The sequence below is a fragment of the Coturnix japonica genome, chromosome 3, assembly GCF_001577835.2.
Source record: "Coturnix japonica isolate 7356 chromosome 3, Coturnix japonica 2.1, whole genome shotgun sequence".
Lineage (NCBI taxonomy): Eukaryota > Metazoa > Chordata > Aves > Galliformes > Phasianidae > Coturnix > Coturnix japonica.
The window spans coordinates 38,543,300-38,560,041 of NC_029518.1; the positions used below are offsets into that span (position 1 = coordinate 38,543,300).

Sequence of the window (16,742 nt, forward strand, 5' to 3'; positions counted from 1 at the left end):
ACTCTTCTAAAATGTGTCAATTTAGGTAAATATTTACCAGCTGTAAGCCAATGATTAGAAATCAAGGTTGGAAAGTAGAAAAGGTAATACTGCAGTGCAAAGCAGTGGGTACAGCATGTCAGTGTGTCTGGATTTGTCAGATTCACTTCTGTCGTGTTCCTGTGGAAATGACTCAGAAATGGTAAGTGCTGTAGTCATTGTCCCCCAGTGAATCTGCAAGCAGAAAAAAGACTTACTGAAAAGCTAAGGTGGTTTTGTTTTGTTTTGTTTCTGTTTTGTTGTTTTTAAAAATTATAGCATAGACACCGATTTGCAGTTGGATGGAAAATTGTAGTGAGTTTGTAATTTAAATCTGAAAATTACAATGCATCAAGTTGTAGAATTTTGCTTGGTTTAACTAACTGATGGTCAGCAGATCCTCTCCAGTGAATACGAAGCATAGGCAGAAGGGTAATGCTTAATATTTGTATGTTTCTTTTCTTAGATTAACAAAGCATGAGATCAAAGCCAATCAGGGGAACAGCTGAAAGGGTAAGAGCTCATTTCAGGCTGCTGCATGGCAGTCCTTCAGCTGGCCAGGGCAACAGACTCAGTCTCAATGATTTAACTGAAAGTCAACCACCTGTGATAATGGTAGAAACCTGAAGTCCATTGTAAGTAAAGACAACTCAAAAATTCAGATGTTCTTTCTCATCGTATATATTGCTATAGCAAAAAAAAATTAAAAAAATATATAAAAATGTTCTTTTTAATCCAGGCACCTTTGACAAGAGAAAAACTTCTAAATGACAGCAGCTGTTTATGACGCAAGGCTCTAGAGCCATCTACTCTGTTATTTCTTCTCAGTGAAAGCATTTCCAAAAACTAATTCTGTATCATTTTGTTACATTTTTTTCTCCTCTGTTTATGGGCGGTTAATGGGAAAACACAGAGGAATTACTGCAAAAGTAGAATTGTTTGTTAAATGTGATTAGTGCTCATTACAGAGTTTTAAGTCCACATCCCTCTCCAGAAGAGCACATTCCTGCCGACTTGCCTCTCTATGCAAGATGTTGTCAGTTCTCTGTGAAAAGTGCAGCTTTTAGCAACCTGTAAAAAGAACCACCTTTTCTTACAAAGACTCTTAGAGCTGAGACTTTGTAGAATGAAGAAGGTCATTTCAAAACAGGGATGAAATAGGCAAATGCCTTTCTCTTCCTGAGGTTTCCTCAGGTTTGTCCTTTTGAAGGAGGCTTTCTCCAAGTTCATTGCAGCTGGAGGAAGGAATTCCTCCAGCACTACACACAGAGCTCTTCAGACACACATGGAAGGGACAGTGCTGATAGGATTGCTACTTTGAATCCTAGTTAAACATAGAAAGAAAAGCAATTAGAAGCCGTAGGCTTTAGCATCACAGCTTCTCAATTGAGACATCCCAAATATATCTATTGGAAACACCCTGGCAATGTCTCAGATCTGCTGGGGATCCCTGTCTTCCCCTGATCCTTCCCTAAGCCATTGGCAATATTAGAAAACTGCAGTTTTGTTAGACGCTGCAGTCAGTCCAATTGTGTAAAGTGAAATCCAAGCTTGAGCTTGTATGCTGTCATGCATTTCACATACAGAATAAAGAGGAAAGAATCAGAAAGGAGTTGAAAATGGGAAGACTGTGTAGATGTCCACAACCATTGGTAGGGAAACAGACTGTTATATTGCATTAGTTCAACATTACTGATTTGATTCTAAGTATGTAACTTAGAAGTAGCTTGGGACCTTATAAGAACCCAAAGGTATTCCTGCTGATTATAAAACCATCCTTGTTGGTCACTCTTCAGTTCTGCAATTGTCTGTATACTCAAGAAATATGTAGGTAAGAGTGAGACAATCTGATGTTAATAGGAGCTGAGCAATGTACAATCCCAGCAGAGATGATAACATAGGCTCATAGGAGCCAGGTTAAATTTTTTTTCTTCTCTAACGTTATATACTGTGATATGGAAAAGATTTTATTCTGTTTCCATTCTTCAGATGGCTTTTATAAGGCAGTGTGCATCATAAAGCCTGGAGAAGACATGCCTCTACCTCTCATGACAGCTGGTTTCTTCTAGGGAGAAATATTTATAAGGCTTCCTGGGGCAAAGCTTCCTGTTGGAAGGCAGAGCTGCATGCATCTATCTCATTGTTTTCGTCTGTCTCCTTGGCTTTGGTTTTCTTTTTGTTTGTTTGCAATGTTTAAGCTAAAATAATAATAATACAAATCAAACGTTTGTGGCTAAATTTAAGCATGTGAATCCAGTTTAATAACTTAATTCCTGAAATTATTTTGCTTGGTGTGATTGAGTTTAATAGAGTTAGCTGGGTGAGTACAGCTGAGACTATCCATACTTGTCTGTGTCAAGGGCCTGGTAGGAAATAGAGGCTGGAAGGGCTGAAGTATCCCAGTTTTTAAAAGCTTTTTTGGCTTTAGTAGGACCTGTGTGTACTTAGCATCAGTAGTGAAGGGGTAACTCATGTGGGTGCTTAACTTAAAGCGCCTGGGCTGGGTGAGTTCTGAGCTGGTTTGGTTTTTGCATGTGGGTATAAAGGAGGGGAAGATGGTGATGTGTACCTGGTCAGATGTGACAGCATGGAGAGAGAGAGCAGATTTCCTGTGTGTTTGAAGATACCTCTAGGAGGGATAGGATGAAAGTTACACAGAGTAAAATGTGTGCAGCATATGAGGAGAAAAATAGTTTCTGAGTGAGAAATGTTTGTCTATATGTTTCCTAAGACTAGTAAAGGAAATTTCAGCATTTGTGGATATTCGGAGGGGATCTGTATAAAAGGAGGCCTTTGACAGACCCTGTAGAGAAATTGTTTTCCTCTCTGTTTGACACTGTCTATGGATATTTGGTTGAAACATGGTGATTTTGCTTGAAAATACATGGGGTAGCCAAAAGCTTCTAGCTAGTCATACCTCCCTGAGAGATCAGCTTCCATAAAACTGAGTTCCTTTAAAGAAGGTGCCATACTGTCAGGACATCTGTCTCAAGAAAGGGAAGTAAGCACTGAAGGAGAGGAGGATTGCTGTTCATTAATTGCATCATATTGAGCTTGCAGGCAGACAAGTACTTGAGACAGCCAAAAGGTGGAGATTTTTAGGTTCATCCCCTAGGTTTTCTTTTCCTCCCCCTTCCCAATAGAAGTGCTTTGCCAAAACCTTGCTGTGGCAAGACCAGGGGTTTTAAAGAAGAGTCAGAACCAAAGAAAGAATTTCAGGAACTTGATTAATTTCAGTCCTGTCTTTTCTGGAGGCTTGAGAATTCAGTGCTGTGTACAGCAAGAATAATGATGTGAGCATGCTAGACTGTTGTGAAGAACAACACTGACTAACTAGCAAAAATTACCAGTTTGCACTTGCTCAGGAGGTTACTGCTGTAAGATTTTATACAATTAGATTCCTAACCATAAATAAAAAAGAAGGGTATACCTGATTTTTTTTTACATATTCTTTCAGTTATCTTAGGGAAGTAGCCTGTGGTTCTGTCATTAACTTTTAAAATACATGACTGACCTTCTTTAATTACCTTACATGCACAGGAGAATGTAAAAGCTCTTGGAAGAGAGAAGCTTCCTCAGGTCCCGGGGAGTAAAAAGAAACAGCTGTCCCAGTTAGATCTGCTGAAGTTCCAGTCTGAGAATTTGCAGTTAGGCTGTAGGAATCAGTGCTGGGCATAGGAAACATAGTGCACAGTGTTTTCAAAACTGTGCCTCTGCAATGTTTGGAAGCTGTTAACCACTGGTGTTTAAGGTGAAAATGCAGTGGGCATCTATGGATCTGAGCTAGATATAAAAAGCAGTTCATCAGGAATGAGCAATTCTGATTTACAGAAAGAGAGAAACATTTGAAGTTCTATCTGCTTACAAAAAATACAACTGTAAGTCTTTGTGCTTTGGGAAAAGAAGTGATCAACAGAACCCCAACAGCAATGCCCTCTGGCTGGAGGCACTCAAAATAATCTGCATAATCAGGGGTGAAGGGTCACATCTTCGTATGTAGCTGCCAGACAGGACACCAGACTACATAGCCGCTGATCCTGGGTCACAGCTGACATCTTAGCAAGGGCAAGAAATGTTTTCTGGCCCTGGGAAAGTGTCTACCATGCACCGAATTCAAAGAGGGGCTGAGGTGTCTGTCATGTCTCCTAGGCATCCTTAGTACTGTCTCCTGCGGCACATGCACTGCTGGTTATTGCACGACGTGCTCCTGACACATTCATCATTTGCTGCTCATTCATCATCTCTGTTGTATCTGCACTGGGTACTGACAGCATGGACTGCTAGACAAAAAGATATAACCTAAAAAGTTTCTTTTTACTATGCAAGGTATTCTTATTTTATTTTATTTTTATTTTTTTAAAGCAATTTGGAAGAGCAAAACAAGCCAATGCCTTCAGAGTGCTGGGACCAGGTGGAGCTAAAATAGTTTTAGTAGAAGTACAAGTGTTCAAAAAGAATTCAGCAGATTAGATGCATCCTTGTTAGAGAACCAGACCATAATTACTTTACCTGACAACAAAGGTAATGAGTTGTTGTTTTGACAGTAATTATTTCTTGTTATGCATTATTAGCTTCTCTGATACTTACGTTCATTACAGATGGTTCCAGAGAAAACAAGGATGTAAACAGAGACAATTAGTATGGAATATTCTCACAATGGAGAGAGAAGTTCACCAAAGCAGAGATGTCTCAGGTGAGATGGAAGGCCTGTCTCACAGTCAGCTCTCATGGCTCCCAGTCTCTCGTGCTGTAGGTTAAATCAAACATCTTCTCCCAGGTCACCTCATCAGGTGGCTTAAGGCAGAAAGAGAAATGATCAAGACCCATTTAATTTTTGCTAAGTTCAAGATGGAGAACTGTAGGAAATGTTTCTGCTGTTTGGAGCTTAATGAGTACATTTAACACAGAAAGGTTGAATATTTAGAAACATTCTCTTCTTCATGAAGCGGAGAAGCACAGTCTGCAAGAAACTGGGAAGTAACCTTGGCCATAAGGGGCTCCTAAGATGCTGCAAGCCCTCATGCAGCATTCAAGGCAAACGCTAATTGCAAAAGAACAAGAAGATTAAGATGTAGTCGCAAGTTGCCAGCTGAATAGGAAAAACCTTACCCTTATTTATGAACAGTGTTTGTCTTGTGTGTGGAGTGATGATGAAAGATGGAAGAAAAGTTTTTAAACTGCAGAGGAAGGAAAAGAAGTTGATTTGTTTTTTAAATATTGCCATCACAAATTAAGACTTTATTATTCTTATTTTATTTATTTATTTATTGTTTCTGGAGGCCTTACTGTTATGAAACTGAGAAGCACGCAGTTTGTCTTCAGCATTGTGGTAACTCCACGAAGTGTTCAGAGGCAGGGGAAGAAGAAACTGTGGCTATGCTATTGCCCTTAGATCTGTTATTGGTATTAAAGCAACACAAAAAGAATACGGCCCGTTTGATTCTTAGCACTGCATTCTTTGATGAAGAGAAATAGTGCTCAGGGCAAAGATGAATATCAATTAAGTTATGTTGCTTTGGTTACTAGTAACGATGTCAGAAAATCTCAGGACTGCAGCATTTAAGATGAGCGTTAACTTTTTAGCTTACCTCAACACATCCCAGCGAGAAATGTTCACTTCATAGTACTTTGGAAACGACATGGGTTGGAGTTTAGAAAACAAGATTACAGCCGGGTCTTTCAATGGGACTCTTGTAAGGCTGTCCACAAGGCAAATACTGGAATAGGCTCCTCAGAGAGGTGGCTGAATCGCCATCCCTGGATGTGTTTAAGAGCCGTTTGGATGTGGTGCTCAGGGATATGATTTAGTGTAGGGTTGTTAGAGTTAGGGTACTGGTTAGGCTGCGGTTTGACTTGATGATCTTCAAGGTCTTTTCCAACCTGGGTAATTCTATGATTCTGTGATTCATTTCAGCAGGCTCCTACGGGCTCTGAAGCAGAACCCATGTTCAGTGGTCTGTGGTTGCTAGCTTGATCATTTGTTTCTAGGTTGTTCTGCCAGGATAAATCAGTGAACAGTATCTTTTACTCTGCTACTACGTCTCTTTGCAGCCCCCCAAGGTCTGCTTTATTTGTAGTTTTTCAAGCAATGCTTGACTAAAGGACATGGGTGACACTGTCATGATTCCTTGGTGTAAGCATCCCTAGTGTTGTAGAGTTAAGGTAGTATTGTCAGGTTGTGGTTGGGCGTGATGATCTTTAAGGTCTTTTCCAACCTGAGCAATTCTGTGATTCTCTGAAGATGCTGAAAAGAATATTCCATCTAAAAACTGTGAGTTTGGATCAAAAGTAATCTGCACTCAAGTCTGCTGATGTCATCCATTTTTAGCCAGACTCCCTTAAGGGCTTTCCTGTGAGGTTCAGTTTATTGTATTGTTTTTCCCCGGTTGGTGCTGTCTAGTGCAGCAGGAACTGAAGCCATTGGAAGTTTGATCATTGACTTTCATGAAGGGAGCCTCAGGATCTGAGTGTTTGAGCTGGGGAGGGTACTTAGCAGTACTCAAGCAATGATCTGACCGAGTCAACGGGAGTTTTGCCACCTTCTGAATATGCAGGACGGCACTCTGCCTTTACACTGCCCACCCTCGTGTTACAGGGTGACAGCAAAACAAATTGAAACCAATGTGTTGTGCTCCCTTCAACCTGCTTGGAAAGAAAATGCTATTCAGAATTAGAACTTTGGGGGAAAAATCAGCTCTTAAATATTGAAAAACCCTCTAAAAAACAGAGAATCTGAAACACAGTTATTCCAGAGGTTCAACACTCTGTGAAAGATATGAAATACGACAGCTCCCAGCGGTACTCCTGCTCCACCACGGGCAGCCAGGGGCGGGCTCTGGGCTGGGCAGCCAGGCTCTCCTAGAGCCGAGGGTTGCTCTCGCCCTGCGAGAAGAAAGGTACAGCTATAACAGCTATTAAGGGGCGATCTTTACAGCTGTTCGGCTGGAGGAAGTTTCTTGGCTGTAAACTGTCATGCACCGCAGCTCGCGGTAAAAAGGCTGTGGGAGCGGGGAGTTTTCTGTCCTGAGAGCAACCAGAGTGCAATTAAGAGCAGAAAGGAGGAGAAGGAAATAAAATAACAGCATCGGGAATGCAAACTTTTTTTCCCCCTCCTTTCTCCACCCCCTCTGGAAACAATATGTATAACTTCGGAAAACTTGTTCACGGTCATTTCGAGTTCTAAAGCTAACCAGGCTGCCTTTGGGTCTGCAACCTCATCTGAGCGCACGCTCTGTCGGGGTTAAGCGGCACGGCCGCTTGCTGCGTTTTAAGTGAATTGGGGGAATGTCTCCAACTGAAGGCGGCTCCGCTCCCGGGGGCTGAGCGGAGCGCTCGGTGCACGGTAGGAATCACGCAGGGCGGCTGCCGCGGAAGCATCGGTCTCGGAGCGCACCGCCTGCGTTACGGATAGACCAGCCCGGAGCACTAGTTTGGACGAGCTGCCGTCGCGTTTCTAAGGGCAGCTCCTCCAAATATACGTGCAGACGGACTTTGCTCCCTCTTTATTTTCGGGACCGTTACTTTCCCACCACTTTGGCCCTGCCGCTTCTGATGCCGGTGCGTTCAGCCCCTGTCGGCCCTGCGGCGCTCGTTGCCGGGCAGGGCGGCCCCCGCAGAGTCGGGACGGGGAGCGGGTAGCGGGGCTACGGCATCGTCCCGGGACGTCCCTCGGCGACGGCAGAGCGGGTGAGCGTGTTTGTGAACAGAGCCTTGGTTTTGCCCCTCGCCGTTCCCCCCCCCCTCCCCTTCTTCGCTCCCGTTTAAGTCACTTCTTGTTGTTCAAGGAGCTCCCACTGAACGATTTCCTGCTCGTTGTCACCTCTCGCCCTCTGCCCAGAGATGCTCGCACAGGGCAATAAACTGCATCCCTCCCTCGCACCGCCGCAGCCCCGAGGATGCTCATCCCGGGAGCATCCTCGGCCCCTCCCCGCTCCGAGCTCCGCCCGCACGGGGCCGGGCGCTACGGCCGGACGCCGGCAGCGGGAGCGAGTCGCAGCCGGGGCCGCGATGGGCCATTTCCTCCTCGGCGCGGCGACCGGGCCCGGCTCTTTGATGGAGGTGCCAACATGTGGGGATTTGCATCAAACAGCCGCACTACGTCCCGCGGGCGGCAATTCGCGGCGCGCCCCCCCGCGGTCCGCGCTCTGATATGGCCGCGGGGAGCCAATCGGCGACCCGGGAGGGCACATCAAAGCGGAGCTCCGCCAATCGGTGGCGGCTCCCCGCGGGCGCGGTGATGTCACGGGGGGGCGTTTATGGCGGGGTATAACGGCGGCAGCGGCCGGAGGCAGCGGGCGAGGGGCCGCCGAGCTCGGGCGGACGCAGCCGGGCCCCGCCGGCGGCGCTCGGGGAAGGGGGGGGGGATTTGGGGGCGGCCATGGGCTCCCCGGAGGATGCGGGCAAGGCTCCGGCGTACCGAGTGGACCACCTGCTGAGCGCGGTGGAGAGCGAGCTGCAGGCGGGCAGCGAGAAGGGAGACCCGACGGAACGCGAGCTCCGCGTGGTGCTGGAGGACGGCGAGCTGTGGCTGCGCTTCAAGGAGCTCACCAACGAGATGATCGTCACCAAGAACGGCAGGTAGAGGCCGGGCGGTGGGACGGAGGAGCGGGGAGCGGGGACCGGGATCAGGCCCTCGCGCCACTGTGTCGCCCTACAGGAGGATGTTCCCGGTGCTGAAGGTGAGCGTGTCGGGGCTGGACCCCAACGCCATGTACTCCTTCCTGCTGGACTTCGTGGCGGCCGATGGGCACCGCTGGAAGTACGTCAATGGCGAGTGGGTGCCGGGCGGCAAGCCGGAGCCGCAGGCGCCCAGCTGCGTCTACATTCATCCCGACTCACCCAACTTTGGTGCCCACTGGATGAAGGCGCCCGTCTCCTTCAGCAAGGTCAAGCTCACCAACAAGCTCAATGGCGGCGGGCAGGTAGGTGGGCTCACGATGATTCATAGAATCATTGAGGTTGGGAAAGACCGCTAAGATCACTTAGTCTAACTGTCAGCCTAAGAGCGGGCTGTGGAGTCACCAGGCCCGCGCACGGTCCCCGCTCACCTGCCGTGTCCCTTTGCTCTCAGATCATGCTCAACTCCCTGCACAAGTATGAGCCCCGCATCCACATCGTGCGGGTGGGTGGCCCGCAGCGGATGATCACCAGCCATTCCTTCCCTGAGACTCAGTTCATAGCTGTGACGGCATACCAGAATGAGGAGGTATGTGTGGCGGGCAGAGGCCTCTGGTGCTCACAGCCTTCCAGGTGGCAAAGTGCATGCTAGCCAGAAAACGGATGGGCCTTGTGCCACTGCTTTCATTTCTCTCTGTTCTGAATCTGAAGCTTAATGTCTTTTTGTGCATGCCTCGGGTTTTCACAACTTCTGATTACTATCCCAGCGTATATACAAAGTAATTTTAATAGATTATTTGGGATGGACTGATGTGGTATGAAACAAAGTTGCAGTTTTCAGTTGCATTGTAAAATAGCTGGCCATGCTGTTCTCCAAACTGGCCTTGATGTTAGTCAAAAGGCACATCTGTATGGCATGGATCTATAAATTGCCGATCTTTTTGAGATTTATTGATGCCCATTCTGCTCTGTCCTGAAATTTAAACCTTTTTCTAACCCTATAGTGTACTATTTTTCTTAACTGTTGCCTTAGTTGATAGATAAACGTGGGCACTTTGGTCACATAGATTTGAAGTGGTGGGACCAATTCCTAGCCCACTGCTAACGCTTCAGACATTAGATGCTGTTAAATTGGTGTACGTGGTCTAATCTTATTTCCTCAAAACTCTGTGACTTCCCTGACTTCACTGGAAAGTCCGCATTCAAGTCTTTGATTTCTGTATGGTAATCAAGATATCCATTGTTGTTTTTAGATCACAGCTTTAAAAATTAAATACAATCCATTTGCGAAGGCATTTCTTGATGCAAAGGAAAGGTGAGAGCTCTTAACTCAATTCTGAAGTTTATGGATTTATTGTGTAGGTTTGTGAAACCACATCCTTAACTTTTGACATGTTTTCCTTTATAGAAATGATCACAAGGACATGATGGAGGAAGCGGGAGACAGCCAGCAGTCTGGATACTCGCAGTGTATGTTTGCTTTCATTTTTCTTTGTGAATATATTTCTGAATCCTTCTATTAAGCAAAACCCAGAGAGCAGCGTTTGCTATTTGGTGTGCTGGTTCGTAAGGAGATAACTTCACCGATCTTCAAATCTGCTCTTTGTGCAGTCTTGTGGTTGTATGAACGTTATGATATGTAAAGGTGTGGTAAAGGCAGCAGTATTATCTTAAGTGTTGTCCTGTTTAAGATCCTACATTGACCTTTCTTTTCCAAAAAGACATTCAAGGACAGTAGTATTCATACAGATATGGCAATCAATGCTTATTTCAAAATACAGTAGAAACTTGCTGGAATTGTACTTCTGTAGTACAATTAGGGGCATTTGCTTCAGAAGCTCTCTTAGATAAGTAAAAAGCAGTATTGTCTCAGTGGTCTGTGATTAAAGGGTTATTGCCAAAATTTGTCTGTAGCCTATAAAAGGAGGAGATTAGCCACCGTAGGAATTAGTCTGTTTTAGCAAAGAGATTTAGTTTGTGAGAGTTCTTAGCACATTGAGAAACTTCAGATCTTAGCTATACATTGAGACCCCCACAAGAGCAATTTACGACTGACAATTATGCTGTTACTGAACACATCCTTCCCACCTAAGGGAGAGCTTAACCATTTCAGTGTTTTCTTACTTTACTGTGGTTGCAGTTAAATGGGAATTTTAACAAATGTTAAATCAGTGCATGGCTTTTTCTATGCTGTTTCTCAATTTTCCTTCATAAGACTGTTTGAGAAGTTGTAGAACTCCAGACTTCTCAGCTGTATTGCAACTAATTCTCCTTTCATGAGCGTGCATTTCCTTCTGAGTCAGCTACTTACCTTGTCACCATGCTGTTCTTTCAGTGTCTGGTTGCATTGCATCCTCATGGTTGTTAACTCTTGCTCTCTCACAGTAGGTAGTTGGCTTATTCCTGGGACTGGGACTCTGTGCCCACCTGCCAATCCTCATCCTCAGTTTGGAGCCCCCCTGTCTCTCTCCCCTGCTCACAGCTGTGAAAGGTACTCACCGCTGAGGAATCACCGTTCTGCCCCCTACCCCAGCCCCTACACCCATAGAAACAACTCACCAAGTAAGTTGTACTTTGCAGCTGTTTGAAGATGGGGTGTGAGCTTTGAGCAATGTGCATCTGGACTGATGCTGCAGAAATAGCTCTCTGGATCAGTTTGGTTAGAGGGAAGGGGGGGGCAGGGCAGCATTGCAAAAGTGACAATGAGTATGCATTTCCACAGTCTTTGCAGTGGAAAAAATGAGTTTATATAGAACTGTTGGCCCCTGATTTGTTAGACTGTGTTGAACTGGTTTCGCTATGTATTCTTGAATTACTGTGACTGATGAGGCTAAACTTACTTATGTGAAAGCAAGGATTTCATTTGTTGGTTATAGGAGACATGATGAAATAAAGTCATTCATGTCCAGTTCTGTAATGGGATTACTTGTTGTTAACATGTTTAAGCAAATAATTGAGGGCCTGGTTCAATCAGTTTTATTTACCTATTGCCGTGGTTTATATTAATACATAAAGATTGTCCTCAAAAAGTGTGTCACAACTGGATGTATCACATTAACAATGTGGAGCTGAGTGAATTGCAGAGCTGTTTGTGCTCAGAAACAGCCAAGGAGCTTAAGGCTTAGTGCCTTAAAGCAAAGGTGCATAAGGAACAGAAGTTGAGGTCATTTTTAGTAATGTTTTTCCCCTTGCTCTGGCAAAGACTTGGTAACAGCTTTTGCCTATGCTGAAGGTTTCCATCTAGAAAGGTGCTTGAACTGTGTATTAATACATAGCCTTCTAGATGCTGCCTGGTCAAACGGATGTGTAGCTTTGTAGGTCATTTTAAAGAGAAAAAACAGCTTTCCTTTGGCTTTCTTTACATCTGAACATTATGGGCAAGTTTGCTGACCTGAAATAAATTGAAAGAAAAGACACTTCCAGTGTTCCTCCTCTTTTCCAAGTTTACAGCAGGAAACCATTTATTCTCTTACTTTTGCCAGCAGGCAATGCAACTTCTTTCTAGCTCTGCTTGGCAGTATAGGGTTCCCTTTATAGCTTTTCAATGGCTTTGCTTTGGATGGCCAGTTTTGGTCACCCGCTGTGTGGTTTAAGCCACAGTCCAGTCACTCTCCATGATGCCTAAAGCAAACTTCAGAGTCTTCTCAGCTCAGAACTATGATATGCGATTTTGACTGCATATTATCCAGGGCTGCTGGACTGTTATTGCCAGTGTAGGTGATGGCAATAAGGAAGGTGGCTTGGAATAGAGATGGGAATAGTGTGAGTAAGGACCCTGCTGACAGGATAAGGAAGCATGATCTGAATGAGCAGGTTGCTTGAAGACAGTGTTTTGTTGTGTGTGTCTGTAGATCCTTCACAGAAGTAGGACTTTGCTGTTATAAGCAAAGCAATCAGCAGTGCCAGTGAAACTGTAAGCTTGACACAACTGGTAGATGATTTTGTTTTTCCTTGTGGGAGTTTTTCATTTTTTAATTACTATTTTTTTGCAAGCCAGTAGTAGGAGGGGGTTTTTAAGTGATCCATTGCATTAGAATAAAAGATTGTTATTTGTTCTGATTCTAGTGCATTGAACTGATTGCTTGTTTTCTCAGCAGCTTACACTGATAACTCCTCTGCCTGCCTTCCCATGCTCCAGTCCCATGACAACTGGTCCTCTCTGGGAGTTCCCACACACACGACTATGCTGCCTATGAGCCACAGCACTGGCACAGCTACCAGCTCCAGGTAGGAATTCATCCCTCAGCAGCACTACTAAGAGAAGGTTGAAAAAGGAGGCAGATTCTCACCATCAAACTGAAAAATCCTTATGGTTGCATGCCAAATCACCAGTTTGAGGTTGTGGTTGAACTTGGTCATCTTGAAGTTTTTTTTTTTTTTCCAACCTAAATGGTTCTGTGATTCTCTTCCATGATTTAGTTACCCTCAGTCTCATGGAGATGAAAATTCAAAGGAATACAGCTGAGGTGGTAAAATCTCAGTAGAGATACTGTTAACCACAGATGGTTGATGCTTGGGCATCTTTTTTTGGCAGCTCATACCTACCACTTAGTTTGTGGAAAACATCCTTCTCTGAGCCACGCACACTGGCACTTAGCTGTTAGGGTATGTACTACTAACCAGTATAAGACTGCTGCCTTCCTGAACGGAAGTTTTGGCCCTGAATGTGTGTTTATCAAGTAAACAGATACTCTTGGCATCTCTTTCCATGTCTGACCCCCATGATACGTACTTGGGAAGTTGTAAAGTCCACTGAGTTTCAGTTGCTGAATTAAGAGTTGTCCAGTAGATAAAATCCGAAGAACTAGAACTGTGAGACCTTGAAGAAGGCACTTCTGCCATGTCTTTTGTCTAAGCCTCTTTAAAGTAGTAATAATAATAATTCTACTTTACTTTTTTTTTTGGGTAAACTGCTCCAGATCTCTAAGTAGAAAATGCTGTGTAGTGTTGCACAGTGTTGAACTTGTTCCCACAGAGTTTCACTGAATCAGCTTGTTTCGCTTAATTCATACATGTGTTTGATTTTATATCAAAGAGAGGAAGACAGTAGGCTGTAGAGTGCTGGCAAGTTCTAGAAGGACAAGTGAAGAAGCTGGCCTGGGGGGCTGCGTGGTAAACTGAGCACCTACCAACAGAACCTGCAGTCGCTAATAACCTGTCATATTTGTCACTCTCTCTCCTCCAGTCAGTACCCAAACTTATGGTCTGTGAGCAACAACACCATCACCCCAGCATCTCAGTCAAGCGGGATGTCCAATGGCCTGAGCTCCCAGTTCCTGCGTGGCTCTCCAGTGCACTACACTGCTCTCCCACATCCTGTCACTGCCACCACCTCCACGTCCCCTCTGTATGATGGAGGAGCACCTGCAGACCTTCCTGACAGCCAGTACGACGCCTCCGCACACACTCGGCTGGCATCCATGTGGACACCCATCACCCCACCTTCCATGTAAACTCAGACCTCTACTTTAGGACAGACTTTTTTAGCTACTGAATTACTTTAAACGCTTAATCCTCAAGGAAGAGAAAAAGGAGACATGAAGGAAACTGTAGATAAAGCATCTGCACCGCTTTGCGTAGAGCATCCAAGTTATGTCTCTGATAGTGAACAGACCATCGTTAACTTCATGCAGAGTTTACAGATCTGGTGAGCGTGCAATTCTGAGAGCAGATTTACTGCTTTTCATCTTTTTTGTTTTCTAGCTTGATAGGCCTAATTTTTAAGATTTTGACTTGGATTCCAAATTTCTCAGTGTTCTGAAACCTGAAGTTTGGCATCTGGACATTTTTCTCGAGTAAGTGACTCCTTACTGTTTTTTATTAATGGCAAACCTAGGAATAGCCATATTAGACTGTTCTTAACCACCTAGGTAGAAGCATTTGGAATTCTGCACAAGTGTAGCTGAGGATGGAAGTTATTGGCAAATCATGTGCACTAAAGCGTATTTGTCTCACAGATACGTTGTGTTCTTAACTGTATGCTTGTTTCCTTGCTGCTGAATTAATGTTGAGACAATCTGCAAGAACTGTTTTCCTCCTAATAAATTACAGTATTATTGTTTGATCTAAATTGTTTTGCCCCAAAGATTCCTTTTCGAGGTAAGTTTTGCTGTTTGATCATATTCAGACACCTGTCTGCTTTGCTAAACATCTTTATTTCAAACTGTCGGTGTCTAATGGGAAATCCTATCTAAAACGATTTCAACTCATTGAAAAGCATCACGGTCTTTTATGATCTCTTGCTCAGGCCTTAAAGGGAGGGAATTCAATACCTGGAGAATCATTCTAATATATGGGGTTTTTTTTCAGTGTTATACTCTGTTGAATTGTATTTATTATTTCTGAAGTTGCATTTTTGTTGTCTACACATTAAGATATGTAAATAATCTGTCAATCTGCAGTGTATTTCTTTAGACAGTGATGTGTAGGATTTGTCACCCGATGGCACATTGAACAACATGGGTGTCAGTAGTTAAATTATTGTGAGGGAGAAAACTTCAGTCCCCGATAGCTGGAGGAAAAGTGCAGATATACTAAGCTTTAAAATACATTGCTTGACTTGCCGGGAAGGCCAGGTCTTGATAAAACACTGAGTACAATGACTTAAATTTCTAATGCAGGTTCAAAGGGTGCCCTCAGACTTGTCTGTTTCTCCTTCTACCTGGCAAGCTCATATCTTGGGGAAAATGGTTTGTCTTACATAAGCCATAGTGGATAACTTTTAAAACAAAGTGCCTAATGTACTGAAGCAAAAATTATAAATCAGGGAATTCCTTAAGTAACTCTTCATTGTGTGCGCATGAACTGTGGTGGCAGCTTTGAGCAGAAGAAGCAAATATTTGCTACCACGTCAGTCTCCTTGGAACCTTACGGGCAGGTCCCTGCACCCAGAAGGATTGTGCCGGGGTTTTTACCCTGCAGAAGGATTTGTGTGCAACTGCAGGATGCAGTCTCTCAGAGGTGCTCCATCGAGAGACTGCACCAGCAGCAGATAGCTGTGCAACCCTGTTCTGTGTCAATAGTGTAAATATCGACCTAAGCTCTCCTATTTTATTGTGAAAGGAAATTGTGTAAATGATGTAAGTGCATTATTATTTAGAATATTTTGTAGAAGATAGTGTTATTTCATTGTATTTTTTTTTAACTTGTACTTGGGAAGTATAATTTAAATTGGAAAAAAAAAGAGTAAAGATTCTTAAATAAACTCAATGCTTAATTTTCAGTTTTTGGGGGTGGATGGGAAAGCTGAATCATGTACATTAAATATACAGAACCCACAGTATGTCCAGCTTCCACAGAGTGGTTTCACAAATGGTTCTGGATGCACAGCACAGCTCTGGGTGAAAGACCAGAGGGTTCTCCACAGCCCAGTCAATGAGTCCCAATAGTCAATGGGAACTTAAAGAAATGTGGAGGTAAGCAATTTAATAAAGAACTTTATTGTTTTTTATTTTGTTTGTTTGGGGTGCACTGGGTGTTGGTTGACAGTCAGTCATTTCAGGTGTCACCTCTGTGGGCTGGAGCTTTTACCTGGAAGGGCCTGCAAGGCCTGCAGGATACCTCATCATGTTGTCTCTGGTGGGCAGCTCACTGCAGCACTCAGAGAAGGGCAGACCCCAGCTCCTGTCCGGAACAAGGGCAGTGATGGTACAGGTCCTTCCAGAGACTGTCCTGAAATAACAACTGCCATCTACGCAGACAAAAATAGTTCCTCCTTCTGTTGTTAGCTGGTGCTTGTCAGCCCACCTGCTTGTGAATTACTGCCTGCTGTGGGACAATTTGGCCCATTTTGTGCCTTAACTTGGTGCCTTGGAGACCTCCATAGCAGTGCTGACCAGCAGGAGCTCCCTGGTTCCCAGACTGCTTCTCATTCCCCTCTGGCTCCTAAAAAGGCTTAGTCCCAAGGTGCAAGAGGACTTTTCCCTTTGAGGTTCTCTCTCCTGTTGGAGATACACTGCCACCAGTTGCTTTTCCCTTTGGGAAGGACAGGTAGCACCAGGAAGGGGGGCACACTCAGGTATACGTGTGCATTTTGAACCACCTGCTGCAAGCAATGCCTTGGGTGGATTCAGAGGCCTGAATCTGTAGTTAAGACTCACAAGCATGTC

At 44.4% G+C, this 16,742-nt stretch overlaps 1 protein-coding gene across 2 annotated transcripts; it reads left to right on the forward strand.

The window, feature by feature from the left end:
• The first annotated feature begins 5,849 nt into the window (after positions 1-5,849).
• Positions 5,850-15,709, forward strand: TBXT (T-box transcription factor T). 2 transcript variants are annotated; one of them, XM_015858022.2, is made up of 8 exons: positions 5,850-8,595; positions 8,675-8,939; positions 9,089-9,223; positions 9,888-9,949; positions 10,043-10,104; positions 11,020-11,196; positions 12,729-12,861; positions 13,820-15,709. In XM_015858022.2, the coding sequence occupies exons 1-8, from the start codon at positions 8,396-8,398 to the stop codon at positions 14,085-14,087; spliced, it is 1,302 nt and encodes a 433-aa protein (XP_015713508.1). In that variant the 5' UTR covers positions 5,850-8,395; the 3' UTR covers positions 14,088-15,709. The 2 variants fall into 2 exon arrangements, with proteins under 2 accessions (XP_015713508.1, XP_015713509.1); XM_015858023.2 differs by having other exon boundaries at positions 12,732-12,861; positions 13,820-14,477.
• The last annotated feature ends 1,033 nt before the right edge of the window (positions 15,710-16,742 follow it).

What these genes read in the sequence shown, in the direction of transcription:
- TBXT (XM_015858022.2), top strand. Translation starts at nt 8,396, where the DNA reads ATGGGCTCCCCGGAGGATGCGGGCAAGGCTCCGGCGTACCGAGTGGAC. An exon ending in TTTCTTGATGCAAAGGAAAG is followed by an intron (nt 9,950 to 10,042) that starts GTGAGAGCTCTT and finishes TTTCCTTTATAG; the next exon opens with AAATGATCACAAGGACATGA. An exon ending in CCATAGAAACAACTCACCAA is followed by an intron (nt 11,197 to 12,728) that starts GTAAGTTGTACT and finishes TTGTTTTCTCAG; the next exon opens with CAGCTTACACTGATAACTCC.